Here is a 23,690-nt window from a genome sequence, read left to right as displayed (position 1 = left end):
TCGACTGTATTGTTGGGCTCCCACCACCAACCACGTGTTTTAATGTTATTTGTCAAACCGAACTTTGTATCATACCAACACGTATCGTTGTAAATTCGTTGTGTGTTTATAATAAAAAAGACTAAGAACGACCACCTTATTCTTAAATTGTATTTTATTTTTAAAAGAATTGCTTTTTGAAAAAACTCTTCTTTAGAACATTTTTAAAACCCGATATTAATAAGATTCGTTTATTAAAAAGCGAATGTCGAACCGTGTTGTAAAAAGATGAAAAAAGAAAACTAAAAAACTTCCCTCATTTCAATCCATTCATGGCCAATTGTTTACACCAAACAAAGCGGTTCATTCAACATTTTAACGTATTTAACTACTACTTCGGTGGGTTTGTCATTAATATGGCAACGTACTTTTGTTGGTTAATATTGCCTTATTTAATCAAGGAACAAGGAGGGTCGTCATTCATGATTGGATTAGCCGATTGTATTACATTTGGGTTGTGTGGGTTGTTGTGCCCGGTCATTGGATTGTTTCTCGACAAGAAGTGGTTTCCCATCGACGACATCATCAGAATTGGATTTGTCCTCCAAGCTTTGTGTGGTGTTTCGATTGGTATATTTTACGTCGAAAGAGAGGGCTCACTCCTCCCTCTTTTCTTCCTGTTACTTCAACAGTCTTTTGCACTTGCTTTTTTCTGGTCGATTTGTGAATACATGTTGTCGAATGAAGTGTACAAAGGAGAGACAAATAAGAAGTTATCCATATTCAGTGTCTCATGGTCACTTGGAAAAGCAATTGGGTTTGTATTGGGTGGGCCAATGAAGTCTGCTTTTGGCAATACATTTTCACTCTATTTTTCTTCAGTCATAGTCATGATAGCTTTTGTAACGTTTCCACGCATGCCGCGACATCGAAGTTCGGTGACAAGAAAAGAGGCGAAGTTGCGGAGACTTGAAAGGCGGTACAAAAAGGAATATCCCGAGTGTGCAACGGAGGAATCACTCAAGTTTTCGAACAATGAAATCATGAAGTTGACGACTGAAGACTCCAAATCGTCGAGAAAGCCATATTACTTTACATTGTATTATCTTAACAATTTGGTCATACACTTCACGGTGTATGGTGCTATTGCGGTATTCGGTAATCAATACATTGACTTTGCGGACGCAGAGAAAATTACATTACAAGGAGTTAGTGAAGATACAGAGATATTCATCAGTGTCTTTTTGGGTGTGTTGTATTTCAGTCAGACCATTTTCTTCTTCATCTTTGGGTTATTCCACCATTGGCAATATGTTCAGACGTTAAATATCATCGTACAAATAATAATAGCAGGTATGGCAACAGGAATGATATTTTTGAGGAATGGGTGGGTATTGTGTTGTTTAGCAATTGTCATTGGGTGTATTTCCGCTTATGAGATTCAGTCGATCATTTTATATTCGCTCAACGCAAGTGACAAAGCAAGAGGAAAAGTTCTTGGACTGACTGAATGCGTTGGAGAGCTCACTTGTTCATTATGTCCGTTGTTTTCAAGTCTTATCGTGGATCAACTTGGAAATAGAGAGTATGCCCTCTACTTTTGTATTGGATTGCAAGTTGTCGGACTTTTCTTGTGTTCTGTGATACAACTTATTACCAAAATCCTTGAAATCAGAAGAAAGATCACAATTAAAAAGAACGTAATAGACAACGGTAAAGAACTTGAAGAAATACACACAGAAACACAAAGCACACCAGAAAGTAAGACAAAACCAACACAACAAGTTACAGACGTCAGTGTCCCATTAACTGTTGTTCACTCGGATGATGATTCGAGCGAAGAGTCGGATATGTCTGAATCATCTAACGATTCTGAAGAATCTGATGTTGAAACAGAGTCTTCAGTAACAGCATCAGGGTCTGAGCAGGGGGTCGATGATACAGAACAAACTATGGAACCCAAAACACCAAACACAACAAAGGTATAAATCTCTATAATTATGTGATTTCAATTGGTTCATTTTTAATAAAATAACTAATTATTTATTAATTAAAAAACATATTTATAAATATTAGTTTTAATAATAATCATAAAAATAATTGTTAATTATAATTTGAATCTCAAAACACAATTTATTTTTATTTTTGTTTATTTATATTTATTATAAATTATATAAACAAAGTTATACATATATAGAATTCAAATTATATATGTATCTATTATTATATAGTATATATGAATTAATATGTATATTAATAAATTATAATTAATATATAATCAATTTGAATGTTATGATCTTTTATTTACTGGATGATCTAGTGTTTAAATTGGTTAAAAATGGTAATGTGAATAGTTTTCAAAAATAAGTGATTCAAAATATCGAAAAAAGTTGTCCATTTTTCAAATATAAAATACGCGGTTTTAAATGAACTGGTAATTTACGTCAGTGATTATTCAAAATTGGTCATGAAAAAAAATAAAATAATTATTTTATTTTTTTATTATTTTTTTCTAGTTAGTATTACTATTTATTTAGGTTAAAGTTGTAAGCTAATATAATTAGAACGAGTTGTTTAAAATGAATTGGTAATTGTGTTATTAATAATTTTTCACCAATAATAAAATCGTACCGAGAATTACCAGTTTATAATTATATTATTAAAATAGGCTATCAAAGACGTGAATGGACGGGTAATAACTAAAACTACAATTCAATATCAAAAAAATGCATTATAGATAACAGTACTACGAATCATATTTATTTTTAAATTCTTCTTGGTTTGTCATCTAAACTCATCTATTTAAACTATTATTAATAATTTTTAAAGCTGTTTCCCTTATTTTTGTTATGAAAATAGTTTGTTGATAAATGATTTTATCGGAAAAAAAGAAGAAAAAAGCGAAAAAAGTATATAACAAGGTGCCTTTACCCGATTAATTGCAAACATCAAGTCCGATATACATCATAGTCTTGTTGAAAAGAGAAAATTAACGTGCTATTGAAAGTGTCATAACTAGTACTCATTTATTTTTAATTTTATTTTTTTTTCGGCAATGACAGACCCAAATACATTAAATAAGATAATAAATTAAAAAAAACCATTGTTATTATTAGTATAAAGTATTTAATATTTTCCATGTTTTATAATTCAAACTTTTGCCGTCTTCAAGTTCCCAAACTCATTGATAAAAAACTTGAATAAAATGTGATAGTCTTGAATAGTATATTAATAGTACAAGTAATTAGAACTTCTATTTTGGTTACCAAACAGCAAATCCCTGTTTTTCTGAATTAATTAATTCACTTCTACTTCAAAGTCATTCTTGTTTTATTACAGCAATTTCGGGAAAACGTCGAAAGTTAAAGACTTCAAAGAGTGTTGTTATGACACAGTAAAAAAATCGAAATTTTCGGGCATTTTCAATCACAACCCCATAATGTTCTATTTTTTTATGGCCAAAATTAGTTTGGGTTCATCTCCATTATTATTCAATGAAAACACAATACACGTTCAAGGTCGTGTTTTACGGAAACGCGCGCGTGGGCAAGACATCAATCGTGAACCGGTACACAACGAACGAATTCCATGCGCACGTTCAGCACCCCGTGAGTCTCTGGGTTTGTTTCTTTACTCAACTAATTTGAAGCTTTAAAACTTTAACACAAATTCAAAACAACATGAACCCGCTTTTGCATACAAATTCGTCTCACTTTCAGGATTCAAAAACAGTCGAGTTGACTTCGAAAGACAAAAAACAATACTCCGTTGTGCTTAACATGTTTCATCAACCACAAGAAGACATCATGACAAGTTCCCCAGACTTCATAGGACAAGCAGACGCAATCATTTCAGTCTTTTCTGTCGACGACCACAAGTCTTTTGAAGATGCTTCGGGATGGCTCTATTTTGGTGAACAACATTCAAACGCTTCAATTAAGTTCTTATTGGCAAACAAGACAGATAAAAAGGAGAGAGCGGTGTCAAGGATGGAGGCGATGGAATTGGCAAAGCAGTGTACTCTGAATTATATGGAGGTGTCTGCGCGGAGTGGAAAGAACGTGACGGACTTTTTCGTGACGCTTGCAAAGCTTTTGTTGAAGGCAAAGGTCACAAAACCAATAGAGAAGCCCAAATCACCAGAGAACCTTCAACAGATCCACGGGACTATATATCAGCGTCTCGATCAAGACGAGGCGGGTCTTTTACCAAATTCGGTGTTAATAACAGAATGAGAAAATATTCAATCAAAGTGTTTCAGTTAGAATTTGTTTCTCCTTTTTTACATCAAATTGAGGTCTAATACGTCTCTAATAAAGGAGGCATATTTCTCCGTGACAGTGGTGGTTGTTGGACAGTATGGATCTCTTTGTGGGACAAACATCCCAATTACCATTTGTGCTAGAAGTAAATACCCTGTTTGAAATCAATCTTTTATCAACAGTAAACAAACAAAGTTGGTCTGAAGTGAGTCCATTCTTCTCCGAGTGGAACAAGAGCTCTCTTAAAAACGAGATGATGTAATAGAAAGTGTTGTAATTGTACGTCGATAACTTTTTGAAGAGAAGTGTGCATATCTCTCGATTGTCCATTGAAAGGCCCGTTGTGGTGATATCAGTTGGAATAATTGGAGGAACTGAGTTAATGTGCGACACTAATAACCCACACATTGTATGTACATTATACTTTTTGCCACAAAGACTTTCCCCTTTCTGAAGAAGATGTTTCACCTCTAACATCTCTTTGTCATTTCCTCGTGTCAACATCAGGCATGGTGTGTCCAACCCTTTGCGATAAATGTAGTCGATTATTTTCACCAGTTGCACAGAAATACTAGCAGGTGGTTGTGATGACATGTACTTTTCTAGTTTGTGTTTTGTTGGCTATTTTCTAAGTTCTTCATAACAAGTGAAATTAACACAAGTAATAAGAAGTTAATCAAACAACTTCATTTTCATTACATTGATTCATTCTAATACTTTTTATTATATTTTCAATTAATTAATTATATAGTTTAATAATTATTATTTTACTATATTAAAATATTCAGTAGAATGAAAAACATATTCGTTATATAATATAACATTAAAAATTGTAATGTATTATAGTGATTTTAATTGTGAATTAAAACCAAAGTTAATTTAAGTTCTAATATTTTATATTTTTATTTAAAACTAAATTTAATTTTAAACTATTAAAAAACTAAACTTTTTGTAAACATTAAAACAGTTGTAATCCATGACAAAAGGCAAATGTTAAAGTTATATAAAAAGGTGTTTAGGATCTTCTAAAAGAATATATAATGATAAAGCAAAATATCACTCGTATAATTTCTTTAGCGATTGTCCCATTAGCACCAGTTTGTTTATTCTTCTTGTAGCATACGATAAACGTTAACACGGAAAATGACATCGAGTTTTTTGCATGTTTATTTTCCTCATTAACACCACTAGGCGTCAAAGAGTTTAGAGAGTCGGCTTATCTCACAACGGGGTATAATAACTTACTTTACGCAGTTCCGTTTTTCGGTGTTGTTGCTGGGCTTTTTGCTTTTGTTGCGGGGTGCATCTTTTTTAGGAATCACGAGTCCCCCAAATTTGAGTGGACGATGTGGCTTCTAATGACGTCGACAACAGTATTCATGATCTTATTATGGTTCATTGGCATGATAGGAGCACCGGCACACGAGAAAAATCACTGGGAGGAGTATCAAACCAAAGACTATTTCTACGAATTGTACAATGATTGTTGCTCCTACAAATTCCGAGCGCCTACGTGTGGGTGTCAAGAGCTCAATTGTGAAGATTGCACAAAGCCTTATAATGTTCAGTACTATACAAACGGATTTACTTCGTCAATAGTTCTTGCGATCATGTTGATTTTATCGTTTGTGATGATGATCTTCTTGGAAATGGCTGCTACCCCGTTCTACATTTTAATGAAGAGAATAAGAGGCACTCACTCCACTTAAGTATATACTCTTACTATTATGTATTAGTTTGTTAATAGCTGCAATAGATACTAAAATATATAGTTTTGTATAGTTCTATAAATAAAATACCAGTAAAAACTATAAAAATAGTATAGTAAATTATTACTTCTTGTTTGTGATCTTCAGTCCGATTTCGACGACTCTATTTGTGCAGAGGGAGTCGACCCCATACTCGTACTCCTTCTTTGACGCGTCCATTACATCGTTTTCAGCACCATAAGTGAGAAGTATGAGACCTTTTTGATGAGCCAAATCGACAAGGTGTGGTTCTTTCATCACAGCGATAGAGTCTGAGACGACGCCAGTAAGCTTTTGTCTCTCTGCAAAATTAATTGCATTGACCAGTGAATGTCTTCGAGAGTCTGTGACGTATTTTTCGATGGTTCCAGTAGTTAGTAATAACACCGGGTACTTCTGTTGTTTCTTTCTTAAAAGAGTGATGACGTCAGCATCAAATGAAGAGAAGAACATTTTTCTGTTCTTTCCGTATTTGAAAACGACTTCGAGAATGCGGTTGATGTATTCATTTCTCTCCATATACCCCAACATCTTCCCTTCTAAATCGCAGTTAATGTATTTGATTTCAATATCAAAACCAACGTGGTCTGGAATCTTAGTAAGCAAATCGGAGAACCTTGGAATGACAGAATGAGGTGTTCCAACTGTGTGTTGTTTACTCATTTCGATGCTGTCATCCTTGTCCAGTGTTTTATATTCGTAGATGGTTGTTTTCTTCTCTTCAGCAAGTAACTGGGCAACAGCCTTTTCAATTTCGTCTTCATATTTTCTTCGTGTCTCCATGTCAAATTCATCAAAACTCCTTTGCTTCATAACTTTAATTGAGACCTCTTCTTTGAGTTGTTTTGCACGTTTTTCGTAATAAATGTGGTCGAGCACAATTGGTTTCAACTTCTTAATTTGGTCGTACCTCAATTTATTAATAGGTACTCGAAGTACTTGAGGGTTTCCAAGGAAATCAGTGGTCTTGATTTGCATCCACAAGTCGTGGTAGATAACTGGTACATTGTCCAACGTGAGTTGCACATCAAATTCGACAAAATCAGTCTTTTGTACCTCAGCGCACAAGAATGAGTCTAACGTGTTCTCCACAACAGCCGAGTTCTTCATTATATTTCTATTTGTCGCACCAAATCCTCTGTGGCCAATAATGACATTATGTAAATTGATGTCAAGTGGTGTGTCATCTTCATGTTTGAAAGAGTCATATATCAAATAGCCCACCTCTAGTTTACCAATAATAACATCATCTTTCACTATTGGTCTCATCAAGTTGCCATTATCAACAAACTCTTCGGCTAAGAAGAAAATGTGCCCTTGGACAACATTGTCTTGCTTCACTGTTAACTCGACGTCGAGATCTTTTCGATCCAAAACTCTGATTTGAACCCGGTTGCCCTCGTGATGCAATTGCCCTTTTGTCTTCACTTCTATTGCAACATTGCCAGACAACGAAAGACGAGAAAATCCAGTCGAGACTTTCTCACCAAAGTACAGACGAAGTTCCCAGCCGTCGCGCAGTTGATGGTTCCAATTTGACATTCTATATTTTTTCTGTTCACTCCTAAGTTTATCTTGTATAATCCGTTTTTAAAGAAATTTGGAGAAGGTTATCGAGGATATATAGAAGACCAGTGTCTTCTTATTTTTTTGTTAACAAATGATGGTTCCAATTATCGTAATATGACTCACTACCAATTCTATTTACCGGAATACCCCGATTAGTATCGATAACTAATAGATAAAAAACAAAATAAGAAAACAATTCTATTCTGCTGTTTTCTATTTTTGGAAGAGTTTTTTTAAAATCGATCATGGAATGTGTTGAATTTAGTTTATTTTACTAAATTATTTACGTTTCATATTTGTTTGATTTGATTGGACACAAGTAACAAAACGAACAACATTGTACTATATTATCATAATTAATTTAATTATATTTATTGAGATAAGCATTTTTGTATAAAGTCACAGCATCAAAAACTCAAAGTAACAACAAGAATGAATAAACTATTTTGTACCCATTAATTTACTATCATGTATTATATTTGTTATATTGATAATACACAATAATCATATTTGCTCTGTCAACTTCAAGAAAATTAACTCTCGTTTTGTTTTTTTTTGTAAAGGATTTTTTTAATGAAGTTCAAATTAAATACAACTCGAAATTGTTGACTTTTTTAATTAAAATAGTATATCATTATTAATAATTTATAGTTAGAAAAGAATAAGGGGAAACTATATTAACTTTATTAATACTATTCGTAATATTTTAGTATTTTATAATTCAAATATCCCGAATATTTGTATAAAAATGGAGTATCATAACACCAAAAATTAATACGATTAACTTTATTCAACTCACTCCTTTGAGACTAAAAACTTCCCAAATTCAATGAGTGCCTTCACACCACGGACTTCTGTTGTTTGCATATTAATCTTAAGTACATGGAAATCCATATACAGTCCATCGATTTGAGCCAAGTACTTTGCTTGAATAGCTCGTTTATTTTTGCAGTATTCGCAGCACTCGTTGACGGGCAGAATTTGGTTCACAACAATCGCGTTAGCGTCCATGTTAAGTGTCATCAGTTCTTGCAACAAACGTTCAGTTTCGTACAGTGGTAAGAACTCTGGGATTAACACGGGGACAAAAGTGGTCAGTTCTGGGTCTGTGAACTCTTTAACAATTTCTTCCGATGTTTTTAACATCGTCTCGAGCTTCGGTTTCATTTCATTCATATCAACGTTCATCCCCATCATCCCGCCAAACTGACTCATCATCGGCCCAAATGTTTCTTGGAGTTTCATAACCTTTTGCATTAAGTCTCTTAAGAAGGATGGCAATGACAAAAATCTCAATGTATGTCCAGTTGGTGCAGTATCGAAGATGACAGTGTCAAACTTCATTTGTTGCGCTTGACTAGTTGTTAAATAGTTAATTATATTAGTAATTATATTATTAAATACTTAATAGATCAAACTGTATGATTTGCGAAAATGCAATGGCTTCGTCAATACCAGGAACGTTCTTAACCATCCCCATCATCCCAGTTAATTCGCTTAAAAGACCCATTCCTTGTGGTTGTTGTTGCTGTTGTTGTGGTTGATCAAACATCCCTTTCATCGCATCTTTCACGTCAATTTCCATCACTGACAAATTATCAATACCAGGCACAGCCATCGGTTCGGCTCCAAACTTGACGTCGAATGCGTCGGACGTATTATGTGCTGGATCCGTCGAAATAATCAAGATTTTCTTTTGTGGGTTTCTCAATGCGGTCGTGACACCAAGACTACATGCTGTAGTAGTCTTTCCAACACCACCTTTCCCACCTACAAAGATCCATCTTAATGTCTTTGACATGATGATATGTTCAAGGTTTGGTGCAAACTCCGCCTCTGCCATTTCCTTTTCGAGTTTTCAAGTTTCCTTTTAATATTCGACCTTTTAAATATTCAATATATTATTTTTTATTTATTGACATAAATAATTTCAATAAATAAGTAACTCTAATACTTCATCACCCATCGTAATTCCTCACTTCTGTTTACTTCCATTTATTAATTATTTTACTATACTATACGTTTTATTACTTGGTGTTCCCACAGACAAACCCTAAAAACAGCACCCTTTTCCATAATATGCAGAAAATAACAAGAAATTACGAGGACTTTGGATTGATGAATTCTTCGCACACAAATAGAATCATGAGGACTGACTCATGGCACTCCTTGAACGCCAGCAATTCCCGGAATGAAAGGAGTGTTTGTTGGACTTCTTTAAAGAACGGCACATACTTCTTAGGGACTTCTTCGACCTTCAGACTGTGGAGCGACAGTAAGATGAATGTTAATTTTGTTTCGATGTTATCTGTCGACATGTCATACACCAAATACGATATCAGAGATAACAAGACTTCGGGTTTCAGTTTTGTTTGACAAAATTCGTCGATGTCGATTGATTGTAAGAAGCTCAGAAGTAAAGCCTCATTCTTGAAGTCCAAGACTTGCTCCAAGTCTTTTCCTAATGACCTTTTGATTTGTTTAATTAAGACGTTCTTAGTCTTTTGAAGCTCTTTCACCTTCTCGAACGTTTCCTTCAAATTTTGGTATGACACACTCAACTCGCTCATTTTCTTCTCCTTTTCTAACACTTCTATTCTCAAATTCTCGGTAATCTGGGAGATTTCTGTCAACTTCTCATTTAATCCTATTATGTCAACTTTTTGAACATCTTCAATCCTCTTTTTCAGTTTGTCCATGTTTTTGATACCATTATTAACTGTCGTCTCATGTTTGTCTATAAACGTCTCCGCCTCAATCATGGCATGTGCTACTAACTGGTTTTGATCCGTATGGGGAATGTAGTCCCGTTTCATTATAATCGTGTCCGCAACACATTTCTCTTTTTGTTCCTTCACAAATTGCTTCGCCCCATTCACTTTATCAATCACATCAGCCTCTTTCTGTCAATCTCAATCACAAATTGTTAAAATGAAAAAGTACAACTAAAAGCGGAACAAACGGAGTCGACTCACCTCCTCTATCTCGTTTTTGCAACCATTGTCAAGTTGGTCCAAGTCGGCCCAATTGATTCTGCTCTGTGCTCGTGGATGTCTCCTCTGCCCGTCGTTCCTCCCACCTGGTGATTGTTTCATTTCGTTTTTATAGTTAACCCTTTATATTTTGTTCATTCCGCCTCTCTCTCAATATTACCAAAAAAGTGAAAACGAAATAACATTTATACAAAATGTTATATATAACAAAATTCAAATAACAAAATCCAGTCAATTCATAAAGAAACTCACATAAACGTGTACTTGTCTTGTTCCATTGTCATTAAATACGCTGCCTTCATATCACCGACAGTGTATCTTAACTTGATTGTGTCCAACTTATTAAACAACACAAAGACACCGAAATCGTTAATACTTGATGGTACAAAATTAATCAGTTCTGGTACAAAATTTGCAGAGTTAGGGAGTTCATAGAAAATGATGTTCTGTATTCCTTTGATTTTCTTTCTGTTGAAGAAGTGAGACCTTTCAGTGATGATCATGAACTCGACCTCGGACTTTTTGAAGGCGATTTCAGCATTGATTTGAGCTCGAGTAGAAATGTATTCACTCACAAATACGCCATTGATGTTCTCTTCTTTGAAGTAGTTCTTCACTCGTAAATAGTCGAAGTAACTTGGGATCATGATGAGGGTGTTTTTCTTTGTTCCAATTTCCATATACCATGGTAAAAAGACTTTAGTGAAATGCTCAAACCGTTCGTCCGGGGAATTTAAAGCAGAAGTGACGGTATACCTATTAAAATTGATTGGAACGTTTCGCACCAATTTGGACAAAGAACCCATTGCAGTGTTTTCGGTGATCATCATTTCTTTACTGTTTTGACACATTCGTACAATAGAGTTGTTTAATGGAGTCTGATACCTTCCATAGATAATACTTTGTCTGTAATATAACCCTTTCTCTTCCACTTCATGGCTATACACTCTTCGAATATCAGTCTCATGTTGTGTCACAGGAAGTTTGTTACACACATTGAGAATTTCCATCAAATAATTCATGTTCTGCATTTCCATCACATCAATCGACTCGATGTATATCAATTTGATCGACGAGAACATGTCGTTCATTGTAGTTCCCTGTTTCTCAATAAACGCTTTGATACCAAGCGGCGATGCGACAATCAAATCCGCTTTAAACGTTTCTGTGTATAAATGAACACCGTCTTTCCCAAAACTGATACCAACACGGAATTTATCGTCGTTGTTCCCTTCAAAAATGTGGTAATAATCTTTTGGTCGATTTTCCATCTCATTTTGCATGTCTCTGAAGCCATTGACAAATCGATCTTCATGTCGAATATTTTTTTGATAGATTGGTCCCATAAGAGACAACAAAGTCTTAATAAAGATCAAAGCAGCTGTTTTGAATGGGAACAAGACAAGTGTGGAACATTGCACAAACCCTAAATCCTTCTGTGGCTCTTCATTCTCTTTACACGAAAGGGTATGTTTCAGTCTTAAACATCTAATTTCCCTCAGATGTGTTGCTATATGTAATGTGTTAACAAGTCTCATCACTGCAAATTGGTCGCCATTCATACGATGAAAGACAAACATATCGGCATACCCTCTTAAATTGAGTAACAGTTTATAATTTTCCTCATCAAGTTCCAGTTTATTTTCCTTCAAAAACTTCACAAATTCTTTCCACAGTGAGATGGGGACATTTTCTGGTCTTTTCCCTATTTCCCCTGTTATCTCTTCAAAATTGCTTTGTACGACTATTTGTTCGTTTTTCTCTACCATCTTCATTGGAAGTTTCATCATCGCTTCTTCGATGGGCCGATTCAAAAAGATGTTCGACATACACTCATCTGTTACATCCTTTGGCAACTCATCAACTTCTGTCTCTTGTGTGATGAAGACGTCAGTCAAGTCTTCTTCGACTTTATCTTCGTCGTCTTCGTCGAGTTTTCCAACTTTCTGAATCTCTTCAACCTCCCGCATAATTTTCCTCCCTCTTTCCGTCTCAGTCATTTCTTTCTTCTCTTCTTGTTGTTTTTGGCCCTGTTCTCCCTTTTTGGGTTCTTTGTCAAAATTAAGAATGCCTCGTTTCACCCTCTTTTCTTTCGGATTCGAAAATGAAAACGCACCCTTCTTCTTATTTCCACTGGATCCTCTTCTCTTCATCTCTCTCTGTTCTTTCAAATTCCTTGTTGATCTTCTTTAAAAAATTATTATTTTCTTTTCAAATGAGTATTTCAAACACGTGCCTGTTCTTAAACTATATCTTATTGATTAAATTACTATCATAAAACTATTCAAAGTAAATATTTTTTGAGAAGACAACCCTAATAATTTGGTCTGAATGGTCATTACAATCCAACGAACAATAAAACTAAAAACTATTCATTATGATGAATTTACTAATATTATAGCTTTTCCTTTGTTTACTAATCAAAAATTTGGCAGTGTCGTACTCTTCTTTGGTACAACATTGGGTCCATTTCCACAACTACTTGTACGTGTAAAACTGGGTGTGGTGTGTGTACTGCATGAATTATTCTTTCTTGTGTTGATCCTCTCTTGTAAAGAGCTACCCTCCAATGATTTTTGGAAAGGGGTTTGGACAGGACTTGGGACATTACCCTTATTTTTGAGTGGTTCCATGTTGGGTTGAGTTTGTTTGTCAGCGTCGCCCTTTTTTTTATAAACATTATTCATATTGAGTTGAAAGTATATGTCTGGGTCTTGTCGAATGAGGTCGGATTGATAAGAAGGAGGAAGTACTTTATGGCAGGTCATTTGTGGGATCACGATTTTAGTAGTGGCGTTAATTTTTGGTTGTGTTGCAAGATCTTTGCGAAGACTTAATTGGTCCTTTTGTGTTTCTCGTTTCGGGATGTTTTCTTCGATTTTCTGAACGACATCTTCTGTTGGGAATGGAATCATTGAAGCAGTGAGTGATTCTTCTTCCATCTGAAATTCATTTTCTGCTATGTCATTGTTGACCTTCTCTTTGTCGAGTATTTCTTCTTCCATTTTTTGTTCTTGTATAATGTGAGTCTTCTGTTTGCGTTCCACGTGTGGGAAATCCACTGATTTGATTCTCTTTGCTGTATCCCCAGGTTCCGCTATAATAGTTTTCTGGCTATCACTTTTGTCCAAGACTATTTCCGCTTCGTTTGAGATAACAAGTTGTTGTGTAGTGAGTCCCTTTAATATTTCAAGTCCCGACACTTTGCCTTCCCCCGTTACCCAATTTGGAGTTTCTTTTTTGTCAAGGGGTATAGCGGATTTTCTTATCGACGGGCGTACCTCCGCGTCTTCGACGAATGGGTCGTCCATTTCCATTTCTTTTCGGAGCGGTTGAGTGTCTTTCAGTTGTGTGTCTCTTTTTTCTTTGAGTCTGTTGTTTGGTTTCGTCATTTCTTGGAAAGCTAAAGACTTGCGGCTACTCATCGCCAAATCAAAATTTCTAGTTTTTTTATTTTTATCTTTTTCTGAAGTTTTTCTGTCCTTTGAAAGTTCGTTTTCTCTTTTTGAAAATGGGGGCGTCAATTATTTCTATTTCAGTATTTCACACAGGCTGACGACGGAATGTCAACAAAACACCGCTTCACACTTTTCGGAATCTTCAACCGCAAGTTGTTGCACTCCGTCACACACAGTTCGGACAGATTCCCATTCTTCATGTTATCAAACGCGATGATTTCTTTGCACCCATAAACCATCAAATACTTCAGGGAGTGCGGGAGGACTATTCTCTTCACCATGTCGCACACTATGATACTCAGTCGCTCAAGTTTTTGAAACCGGAGTAAGTCAATTTGCTTTCTTCCGACGCCCATCAACACTCGTAATGATGTCAAACTTGTCGGATATAAATCAGTGTTAACTACCATCTTTGATATATCCAAGTGTTTGAGACGCACAGCAGATAACATTGAAACATTCGACTCTATTGAAAGCACTTCTAAGCTCTGAGGTAGGACAAGAGAAGACGACTTTGAGTAATTACCAACTTCCAATTCGATGAGCCCATCATTCAGTTGGACTTGTATATCAGAATCCGTTATCGAAAATCTCGTGAGTGTGTTTGGCAATAAGAATGTTGTTTTGATGTTACACCCTTTCAATTCCATAGCTCTGAGCGGTTGTGTTGCAAACACATTAGGGTTTACATCGCATCCATCAAGTCTGAGTTCTTCCAAATTAGCGTCTTGTAAATTAGTAATGCAATATCCATTAGTCAAGAGCTTCAGTGAACTTACACTTGTTGGTATATTGACTTGTGTGACTGGCACTTTCCCTTCTATTTGAAGTTCTTGGATGTGTGTGTATGTTGTCAAGTCAACAACTTTCATCCACTTTGGTATCGTTTCGTATAACACCAATTTGCGAGTGAGCGAGTCTTCCATCAATTCTTCAAATAAGTGCATTTCTCCAAGGGTCTCCATCTTCGCCGAGAGTCCGTCGTGCTCCATGATAACTGTTTGCCGTCGTGTGTACTCACACATGGTGCTGTCATACTCGCAACACACAATCACGTTGTTTGGCATCACCTCTCGCACTTTATCAACGTCGTCTTCTGAATAAAGTAAAATGACATTAACGACACATTGCAACTCTCTAAATATCGGTGCTAAGAGTATCGCAGTTGTTTGTTCGCAACTTACTGAGAGTGTTTGAAGTGTTGGGACATCTCTTAACTCATAGAGCTTCGAGAAGCAGAATGTTTGTTGTTCTTCTTCTTTTTGGGGGAAGTCAATAACTTCGTTCTGTGAAAAGAGAACACTCAAGTACCTGAGTTGTGTCATCTCTGCAAAGTCCATTTCATCGGGGAAGTCATTCGAGTCCTCGTCGATCTTAAGCGAGAGACTAGTGATTTTCGGAGCAAGGGTTTTGATGAGGAGCATCTGCTCTTTGACCAACAAAGGTTCTTCGCTTTCATTAATTTCAATTTGAGAGTAATGAGGAAAGACTCCTTCTGGGATGATTCGGATTGTGTCAGTATCGCATTGAAGGCACTTAGCAGACGGAAAGTATTTTAAAACCTTTAAAAGTTGCATTGTTCTGTTGACTGTGAGTTCGATAGGGGTCATGACATGGGTGTCGACTTGTGGCAGAATAGTCGTCTCTTTCGTGTCAAATGTCTTTTTACACAGTTTACTCACAAACACAAAGCGTTCGATTGATGTGATATCAGTGATATATTCCGATATGGTTCCCAATTCTTTTAGAGTAAAACGTGGGGGTGCCATAAACAACAGTTTTTTTCAAGTTTTTCTTTTCTTGTTGTTTGGTTACTATGTATTATAAATAATTATAAAACAATTAAATATTTACTATAAGACTTTGAGACGCAAAACAAATAAAAAAGTACATATGACGAACAGAAAGAAAGACAACATTGAATTAGATATTACTAAAATTACGTTTGGGGAAGATTATTGGAGCTACAAGGGTCCATATGTAGAGGATATGGCAAAGGAAGCAAACTGTTCCTTTCACAAAGAATGCGTATTTGCCCGTTTCGACTCTTGGTGGGTTATATTTAAACACCGACCAGTCGCTCAAGTTTTGGAGCATGAAAAGTGTCGCAACGCACATTGCCATGTGAAATTTCCAATAGACATATCTCTTCTGGATTTTGCCAGTCAATGTATCCGCCTGGTCGGGTAAATGGTCATCAATTATCGAAGTCTCTGATATCTCATTCGAGTTTCTATAAGCCTGGTAAGCCACAACAGCAACAGTGAAGAAGATGCCGAGGAACGACATCCAATCGTAGTTGGACATAAGCGACGAATTATCAGCACAGTCGGTGACTTCCCAACATCCGTTCAATTCAGAGCAAGGCTGTGAGGTGATTGCAGTGAACAACAAATACGAAGTGTATGCTGCAACAACACTCGACTGGAAAATACCGGACGTTGGCTTGTACTCTCTCACTCGTGGTAGCATCGAGATGATCGTCGAAATGATTGAGATGACCATATTAAGTGCGGTAAACAGTCCGTTGTACACTTTTGATTTACAAGTCCCTTTACCAGTCGATATCGAGGTGAACTTTACAAACGTGAAAATGGAGAGAATGAACATTAATGAAAATGCCAACACTGAGGATCCAAGTAATAACACTACATATGGATCTAAGCACCTTTTAGTGTTAACCTTATTCACCATTTTAACATTGAAAATTGCAGCGAAGTTGAGAAACGAAATGAGCGTATACAAGTAGAAAAGAACAGCCCCAGCGGCGGCTAAATAATTGAAGACTGTGTGGACCCACGTTGGTAACAAAAATGTCATTGTTGAGAGAAGGGTGACTAACACTATTTTGAAGAACCAATACCCGTCATGGAATAATACAAATGGCGATCTTGGCGATTCATTTTGTATGAAAAATGAAATGGCGAAGAGGATCATGTGGAAACAGAAGTACGCCTCCATGCATCGCGATAAGATGACCTGCGAAAAGCATTCGGCAAACGTTTCATCGTCAGAACTTGTTGCGCAGAAGAAGATGTAGTTTGAAATACTATTACCCATCGACCAACTTGCGATACGCATTTTACTGATGAAGTCGCTGAAGATGTAAACAATCAGACTGTACCCGAAAAAGAGGAGAATATACATTGCCTTCACCCCAGATATTTGTGTCACTTTTTTCAGTAGTTCGATTACTTTATTTCGGATGGCAAGTAAGTTGAAGTTTTTACAAGACAAACAAGGCATGACTTCTATTTTTTTAGTTGCGTTTTCGAGTTTGTGTTGCACAAACAGTAAAGTCTCTTCTATTTTTCATTTGTTTTTTCGTTGACGATTGAAATGGTTCTCTTTATAACACTTTTACTATTAAAAGTTTATGCTCTTATTATTCATACACAGACAAATTAATTTGACTTTGGGTATTTTTATTAATTGTTATTGTTAAGTATATCATTCTTGATTATAAAAACATTATTCAAAAGAAAAAAAAATTTTGTGATAGAAAATGTATAATTGTATTATAAATACGATTTTTATTTTATTACAAATTATACACTCTTGAGAATGTGTTTATGAGTGTATGTTTATTATGTTATGTTTATGTTATTATGTTACAATGTTTAAAAATTAATAAGCATTTGACAATAATTTATTTGAATAAATTGTGATTTTTTGGTAACCTAATATGAGATATATAATGTTCTATAATTTAAAATAATGTATACAACAGAATATATTATTTACATTCAATTTAACATAATGTATGTACAAGTTAAATTATGACAACATGTATGTATTTATGTTATAGTAAACGATTCTATTGTTATATTGTCGGTCTGTTTTGTCACAACTCCAAGAACAAATACAAAATAGCTGAAATGAAATAGCAAAGAAGATAGGTGAAGACCAAAACTAAATTTTTATATTGATTTAACAAGAAAAAACTGAAGGAAACAAGAACCAAACATTATTGATAAAACTGGAAATTTTTTGGGGGAGATTTTATTATTGAATATATTTAACAAAATGAGGAATTTAGTGCAGTTTCGTATTTCAAAAACGTGAAAAAGAATAATTATCAACTAAAAAGTAGTTCAATTACCCTTTATTTTTATTAACAACCCATTAACTTTATTATTCAAGTTAAATGATCAATAAGTATTAATACATTTAACTTGAAAATTGTGAAGTTTGTCCCAACAACAAAAAAATCAAATTACAATTGAATTGCACTTTATTTTTTAACATCATTTTAGGGACAGCAATGTTCTATTTGTTGCAATTGAATAACATTCTTATACAGACCCTATATTCAATCAAAATCCATAATTTCTATTTCTATTCCGCTTGAAATTTGCCAACGTGTTCAACTACAAAATAAAAACCCAAAAAAGCAATAAAAACACAACATTTTCAACATTACACTTATTTTAATAACAATAAAACATTAGTATAAATAGAAAACAATAAACAACAGGCTTAAAATGCAATCGGGTTTTACTCAATTATATTTTTATAATATTTTAGAGAACATAAACCATACAATATAATTGATATCTTAGTTCATTTTTAGATTTTTACAAGAGAACCTTCCAATGTGAACAAGAGTTCAATTTCCAAAAAAAAATAAAAAAAAAATAAATTTTTGGCCCAATTCTGTTGGAATGGAAAATTATGAATGGTCGACAACGGATACCTCTTCCATCACATTTCAGGCAAGCAACTCAAGTCAAAATCAACATTTACAAGTAAAATCCAAAAAGAAACAAACGTTCAATGGTAAGAAATAAAAAATCGATTTTGCCATTAAAAATCTGATGAACCACACAGTCGTAAAATGTCATTTCAACAGTAGTATTTCGGCAAATACAAGAAACTGTTACTAAAGAATATTTGGAACGTTTTGTCCTGTGAGGTAATGCCATTTTAAAGAAAACGGCAGGTTTTGGACTGTGGTGACAAACCCAGCACATGTGTTAAAATGATTGGGTATTACCATACAAAATGGTGAAACCCCAGTTGAAAATATCAAAAAATGGTAAAGTTGCACCAAAACAGAACAAAAACACAAAAACATGAACAAATTAGATTTCAGAGCTTTTAGCAACAAAGTAAGACGAGAGTGCCTCGTCCCCAAGCGAGAGTATTAGTGTCTCGTTTTTGCTCTGTTTTGCGAGGATAGCGCGATGAATTTCTTCACCGGTTCGAATGAGATATTCTTTGCCAAGTATTTCATTCTCAGGAGTGGTCACGCTCATTACCTTTTCGGTTATTGGCGCTCCATTTTGTCCGGACGTGAACACAGAGTGGAATGTGTACCCAAGTTCTCTGAGAACATCAATCAGTATTTGAATTGGGTCTTCCACTTTATTTCTTGCAAGTCGCCGCATCGCTGTTTTCTGTGTGATTCCATTCTTTAAGTCCCACTTGAAGATCTCCTCTTGCCGCTTTGTAGTAAAGCAGTCGAAGTCGATGACATCTTCGCCTCTTTTGAGAACACCTATGTGGAAGACTTGGAGTGCGACAGTCGACCGTTTCTTTGGAGGGATGATTGTGACTTCAAAGTGTTTATTAAGGAGTCCTATTAAGACCGATTGGAGAGTCACAAGGTAGTTTCTCTTGTCTCGGAAGACCTCCGAGTTGTTCTTCTTTGAACACCTGTGTTCGCGCTGCATACTATGTTTCAGTATTAAAGTTCGGTTTTATTCACAGTTTTGGAACGGCAGTCCTTCCATTTAGTTCTACGTTTTAGAAAACTTGCGTTCATTTCCGAGAGGTGTAAAACTATTCCAAAGTCAACATAACTAGACTTTTACTATTATTTTGGTTACAGATTGTCCTTCGAACAGTCGTTATTTATAGTTAACCCTTCCTGTTTCTTCATTCTATGTTTGCGTTTGTTCTTTTTTTTTTCGTTGATTTCTTGTGAATTGTATTTTTTGTGGATTCTCACTTCCCAAGTTTTCGCAAAATACGCCGTAGTATTTTTTCTGTCTGCATCAAAAAAGGGAGTATTCTGCATTTTTACTTTTCTTTCCCATTTTTGTTATTGATTTGGTAAAGTTACTGTTATTTTCTGCAATTTTGTGGCTGTTAATTGCCACTCTTAATTTTTGCCTCGATATTTCAGAACAGCAAATGCTCATTCAGTGTCAAGTCTAATTCGTTTTTTGAGAGAAAAAGATCTCATTATTTTGCACAATTTTTTTCAATGACGTTTTTCTGTTGAATTAAGGTGCGCATTTTAAAATACAAAAAAAACACAACTATATTTATATTATAAATATATTATTATTTTACTATTATTTTGAAGGGGATTTTTTAGATGAGTTTTTTTCGATCAAATATATTTTAGAGTTCAGCTAGTCCAAAAGTTCAAAAAAGTGAAACATCTAAATTTGGTTTAAAATAACATTTCCATTTGTTATAAATAAAAACTCGAAATCCCGTTATTTTGTTGCAAATTGATGCAAAATTAATAATAATTGATATAAAAAATGTATTCCAAAATAATATATTTCTGGCATTGAAGAAAGGTGCACATTTGGTTTTTTCAATTACTTTTTAATTATGAATGAAATTAAATGAAATTAATATGTTGTTTAAAATTATAATTATATTATTATAAATTATTATTATTTAATTTGAAATTGTCTTTATAATAATGACAGTAATTAAATTAACTATGGATTTTTATATTGATAATTTATTTTTATATTATATTACCATTAAGTATGGCAAATATATTATGATGGTAATAGCCAATCATTATTTTAGCAATCTTTAATAACAAACATATTTTTAAATTTATAAATAAATATTATAATATAAAATAATAAACCAAAACCATATAATAACCATTATTAAAAACTCAACCTTTTTTTTTGTGAATAATCCCGATTATTAAAGAAGTGTTTGTGCGACATAATTAATTTTTTTGATTATTATTTTATGTTAACTCTAATACTATTTATACTAAAAGAATAATGTACAAGGTTTGGTTAAAAAAATCGCTTTTGCCAACCACTTAATCCAGTTTTTTTATTTTAGAAAAAAATGGGACCAATAAATTTTATTTTGGTTTGAAAATAAAACTCTTTTTCTGGTGTTTAATATTTTTATTTCTAAAGTGATATGAATTAAATACCCCACCAAAAACTCATTAAAAATTTGAGAAAAATAGACAAATTTTTGCCAAATTTTACCTTTTTTATTGTTTTTTTAAATATATCTTATACTTATTATTAGTTAAGTAATGTATATTAGTGTAAATAATAATCTAAAAGATATCATTGATTTTTAACATATGATTTTTTTTGTTATTTCACTCTTTCATTTTAGTAAAATAATGATAATTATATTATCATTTATAATTAAAAAAAATTGATTCAATATAATTCTTTTGTTTATCGTTTTTACATAATAAAAATTGAACTATATTATTTAAGATTTGTTTAATAAAAAAAAAGCCAATTTTAACTAATTAATTAACTAATCAACAATCCAATAAAAAATTGAGGATTGGGTTTATTTCATTATCAACACAGTTCTGTAGAATCTTCATCTTCGACGTCTTCAAACCGACAGAACTCCTCGTCAATGACGACTCCGATACTCTTGAACGCGTCTTTGACTCTCATTTCGGTGAATGTTTTCCTCAAAGCTCCTAGCCATTTCTCGACACTACAGACCTCCTTCTTCTTAATCAGACTACGTTTGTATTTCTCTATCAAGCAATTGACCATCTTACTCATAGGCAAGAAAGAGTCTTCAAGAGCTTCCTCAATATATAGAATCTTCACGTTTTTGCTCCAATCTTCCCTTTCAAGTTTGAACCGTCGAAAATAGTCCGACACAATCAAAACAACGATATCACACTCTCCCTCACCAAACATGGAATCCTTCAAATACTGTACAACAATCTCTCGTGTAAGGACACCATCCTCTTCGACGACCAGAGTCACGTCCTGACCACCATTGAATATTTTCTTTTTCTCTTTCTCACTCGAAACAATCGCAAGTGGCGCAACACATCCTCCATCAGCACGAATAGTACCAAGCACCTTCGACTCCCCATATTCCCTCCCAACTTTAAAATAGGTTGGGTGATTTGGTACCCACACGCTAGTCACTTTCTTCTTATCTAAGTACTCCTGGTATCCAACCAATTCAGTGCAAAATACACGACTTGGCTTGACGAATTCAACGCGAGACATCATGTCACGCCCCTTCTCTTTCTCGCTTTTTGTTGGCAACACCAACCGAAACGTCTGTTGAACATCAACCGTTTTTACTTTTGCATTCTTCATGTACTCAGAGACGTTGTAGTCGTGTGATAATGACAATACGCCTTTCCATGACAGTGCCGTCTTGTTCTCTATTAAATCTTCCACACAACGTTTGAACGAAACAAAAGAATCATTTCCAGTTTGGGGGACTGGGTTTTGTAAGGTGAGCCATTCACTCTTCTCGTCACTATTTTCCGTCACGTAAGAAGAGTCGTCGATCACAGACCGTGAAATACACGAACTCCGCAGAGGTGTAGCGTAGAACTCTCGTATACATTTTTGAACTTCATTAATGGAGATGTTCAAGTGTTTGGCGATACTGTGTGGGGTCATATACTCCGTGTGTGTGAACAAAAACCCGACTTGATCTGCCAAGGACTGTTGTGATGATAATTCCACTTCGTCTATTATCGAGTCGATGTATTTCTCTTGAAGGATTTGTGATTGTGGAAGTGACTTTTGACGACGAGGTACTTGAGTTAAGTAGACATCCATTACCTTTATTATTTTAATGTTCTTCTATTAATATTTTATTAATATTTTACTTGGCAATTATTTGACAACTTGGTTATTAGATTGGTAAATAAAAAAAATTAGATTGTTATAGTTTTTTTTCTTATTGCAATTAATATATTATATTATATTATATCTATAACCCTTTAACTTTTTTCAATTTTTTTATTTTTATTTTTAGTTTTTGTTTTCATTTGAATTGTCAAACAATAATAAACAATATTATATATTTTTTTATATAAAAATTTTAATTTATTTTTAATTCACACAAAACTATTTTCTTTTATTAATTTTTGATCATTTCCCGATTATTTAAGCATAAGTAGTTATTTCTTTTTTAATGACTGTAAAAACCAAAATGTCAAAAAAAGAACTAGAATGAACCAATAAAAAAACTAAACATAGTTTCTAGTCAACCAAATATTTTAATCATATTTTATAAACAAAATAGTTCGCTGTTTGTGTCTGTGTGTTATTGACACATCTCACAACCACTTTTTTGTTTTTTCATTAACACGACTTAATGAAAAAACATGAATAAAACATTTTTATTCATGGTTGATAAAATTCTTTTGATGTTCTTCTAAAGAAGGTATTGACTTTGAAAGCGTTCTGTTGATACGATTCAACGACAGTCTTAAAATAACTTTCTGCTTCGCTCTTGAGTTTCTCTGCTTCACTTTTTATTGAGTCATCTCCATTGGTTGCTTGTTCATCTTTTGTGATAAAGTTTTTGACGAGTAAAACGAATGGGTGAATAGGTTGATACAATTGTTGTGGAAAATTCCCAAACGCTCCTTCGAAGAGTTTGTCATACACTTGTTTCAAGTACTTTGCTCGTGAGTTTTCAGCCATTTCAAACACTTTGACAATTTCCAAA

At 34.2% G+C, this 23,690-nt stretch overlaps 13 protein-coding genes across 13 annotated transcripts; 3 read left to right on the top strand and 10 right to left on the bottom strand.

The window, feature by feature from the left end:
• Positions 1–311: 311 nt before the first annotated feature.
• On the top strand, positions 312–1,967 carry EIN_227770 (hypothetical protein; the record flags this gene model as incomplete). The annotated part of the gene is made up of 1 exon (XM_004255077.1): positions 312–1,967. One exon carries the CDS (start codon positions 312–314, stop codon positions 1,965–1,967), a length of 1,656 nt encoding a protein of 551 aa, XP_004255125.1.
• A 1,506-nt stretch (positions 1,968–3,473) lies between these two features.
• EIN_227760 (hypothetical protein) lies at positions 3,474–4,214 on the top strand (the record flags this gene model as incomplete). The annotated part of the gene is made up of 2 exons (XM_004255076.1): positions 3,474–3,599; positions 3,699–4,214. The coding sequence occupies 2 exons, from the start codon at positions 3,474–3,476 to the stop codon at positions 4,212–4,214; spliced, it is 642 nt and encodes a 213-aa protein (XP_004255124.1).
• A 47-nt stretch (positions 4,215–4,261) lies between these two features.
• Positions 4,262–4,835, bottom strand: EIN_227750 (hypothetical protein; the record flags this gene model as incomplete). The annotated part of the gene is made up of 2 exons (XM_004255075.1): positions 4,262–4,380; positions 4,433–4,835. 2 exons carry the CDS (start codon positions 4,833–4,835, stop codon positions 4,262–4,264), a joined length of 522 nt encoding a protein of 173 aa, XP_004255123.1.
• Positions 4,836–5,281: 446 nt separating this feature from the next.
• EIN_227740 (hypothetical protein) lies at positions 5,282–5,950 on the top strand (the record flags this gene model as incomplete). Its single annotated transcript, XM_004255074.1, has 2 exons — positions 5,282–5,338; positions 5,396–5,950. The coding sequence occupies 2 exons, from the start codon at positions 5,282–5,284 to the stop codon at positions 5,948–5,950; spliced, it is 612 nt and encodes a 203-aa protein (XP_004255122.1).
• Positions 5,951–6,073: 123 nt separating this feature from the next.
• Positions 6,074–7,531, bottom strand: EIN_227730 (hypothetical protein; the record flags this gene model as incomplete). The annotated part of the gene is made up of 1 exon (XM_004255073.1): positions 6,074–7,531. The coding sequence occupies one exon, from the start codon at positions 7,529–7,531 to the stop codon at positions 6,074–6,076; it is 1,458 nt and encodes a 485-aa protein (XP_004255121.1).
• An 822-nt stretch (positions 7,532–8,353) lies between these two features.
• Positions 8,354–9,401, bottom strand: EIN_227720 (ATPase GET3, putative; the record flags this gene model as incomplete). The annotated part of the gene is made up of 2 exons (XM_004255072.1): positions 8,354–8,915; positions 8,977–9,401. The coding sequence occupies 2 exons, from the start codon at positions 9,399–9,401 to the stop codon at positions 8,354–8,356; spliced, it is 987 nt and encodes a 328-aa protein (XP_004255120.1).
• A 256-nt stretch (positions 9,402–9,657) lies between these two features.
• On the bottom strand, positions 9,658–10,653 carry EIN_227710 (hypothetical protein; the record flags this gene model as incomplete). Its single annotated transcript, XM_004255071.1, has 2 exons — positions 9,658–10,457; positions 10,521–10,653. The coding sequence occupies 2 exons, from the start codon at positions 10,651–10,653 to the stop codon at positions 9,658–9,660; spliced, it is 933 nt and encodes a 310-aa protein (XP_004255119.1).
• A 146-nt stretch (positions 10,654–10,799) lies between these two features.
• Positions 10,800–12,704, bottom strand: EIN_227700 (hypothetical protein; the record flags this gene model as incomplete). The annotated part of the gene is made up of 1 exon (XM_004255070.1): positions 10,800–12,704. The coding sequence occupies one exon, from the start codon at positions 12,702–12,704 to the stop codon at positions 10,800–10,802; it is 1,905 nt and encodes a 634-aa protein (XP_004255118.1).
• A 267-nt stretch (positions 12,705–12,971) lies between these two features.
• EIN_227690 (hypothetical protein) lies at positions 12,972–13,976 on the bottom strand (the record flags this gene model as incomplete). Its single annotated transcript, XM_004255069.1, has 1 exon — positions 12,972–13,976. The coding sequence occupies one exon, from the start codon at positions 13,974–13,976 to the stop codon at positions 12,972–12,974; it is 1,005 nt and encodes a 334-aa protein (XP_004255117.1).
• Positions 13,977–14,086: 110 nt separating this feature from the next.
• On the bottom strand, positions 14,087–15,778 carry EIN_227680 (hypothetical protein; the record flags this gene model as incomplete). Its single annotated transcript, XM_004255068.1, has 1 exon — positions 14,087–15,778. The coding sequence occupies one exon, from the start codon at positions 15,776–15,778 to the stop codon at positions 14,087–14,089; it is 1,692 nt and encodes a 563-aa protein (XP_004255116.1).
• Positions 15,779–15,932: 154 nt separating this feature from the next.
• Positions 15,933–17,255, bottom strand: EIN_227670 (membrane protein PB1A10.07C, putative; the record flags this gene model as incomplete). The annotated part of the gene is made up of 1 exon (XM_004255067.1): positions 15,933–17,255. The coding sequence occupies one exon, from the start codon at positions 17,253–17,255 to the stop codon at positions 15,933–15,935; it is 1,323 nt and encodes a 440-aa protein (XP_004255115.1).
• A 1,838-nt stretch (positions 17,256–19,093) lies between these two features.
• Positions 19,094–19,684, bottom strand: EIN_227660 (hypothetical protein; the record flags this gene model as incomplete). The annotated part of the gene is made up of 1 exon (XM_004255066.1): positions 19,094–19,684. The coding sequence occupies one exon, from the start codon at positions 19,682–19,684 to the stop codon at positions 19,094–19,096; it is 591 nt and encodes a 196-aa protein (XP_004255114.1).
• Positions 19,685–21,547: 1,863 nt separating this feature from the next.
• Positions 21,548–22,792, bottom strand: EIN_227650 (hypothetical protein; the record flags this gene model as incomplete). Its single annotated transcript, XM_004255065.1, has 1 exon — positions 21,548–22,792. The coding sequence occupies one exon, from the start codon at positions 22,790–22,792 to the stop codon at positions 21,548–21,550; it is 1,245 nt and encodes a 414-aa protein (XP_004255113.1).
• Positions 22,793–23,690: the final 898 nt, after the last annotated feature.

Source organism: Entamoeba invadens, assembly GCF_000330505.1.
Source record: "Entamoeba invadens IP1 unplaced genomic scaffold scaff_1105074725849, whole genome shotgun sequence".
Taxonomy (NCBI): Eukaryota; Evosea; order Mastigamoebida; family Endamoebidae; genus Entamoeba; species Entamoeba invadens.
This window is presented reverse-complemented; position numbering and strand designations above follow the sequence as displayed.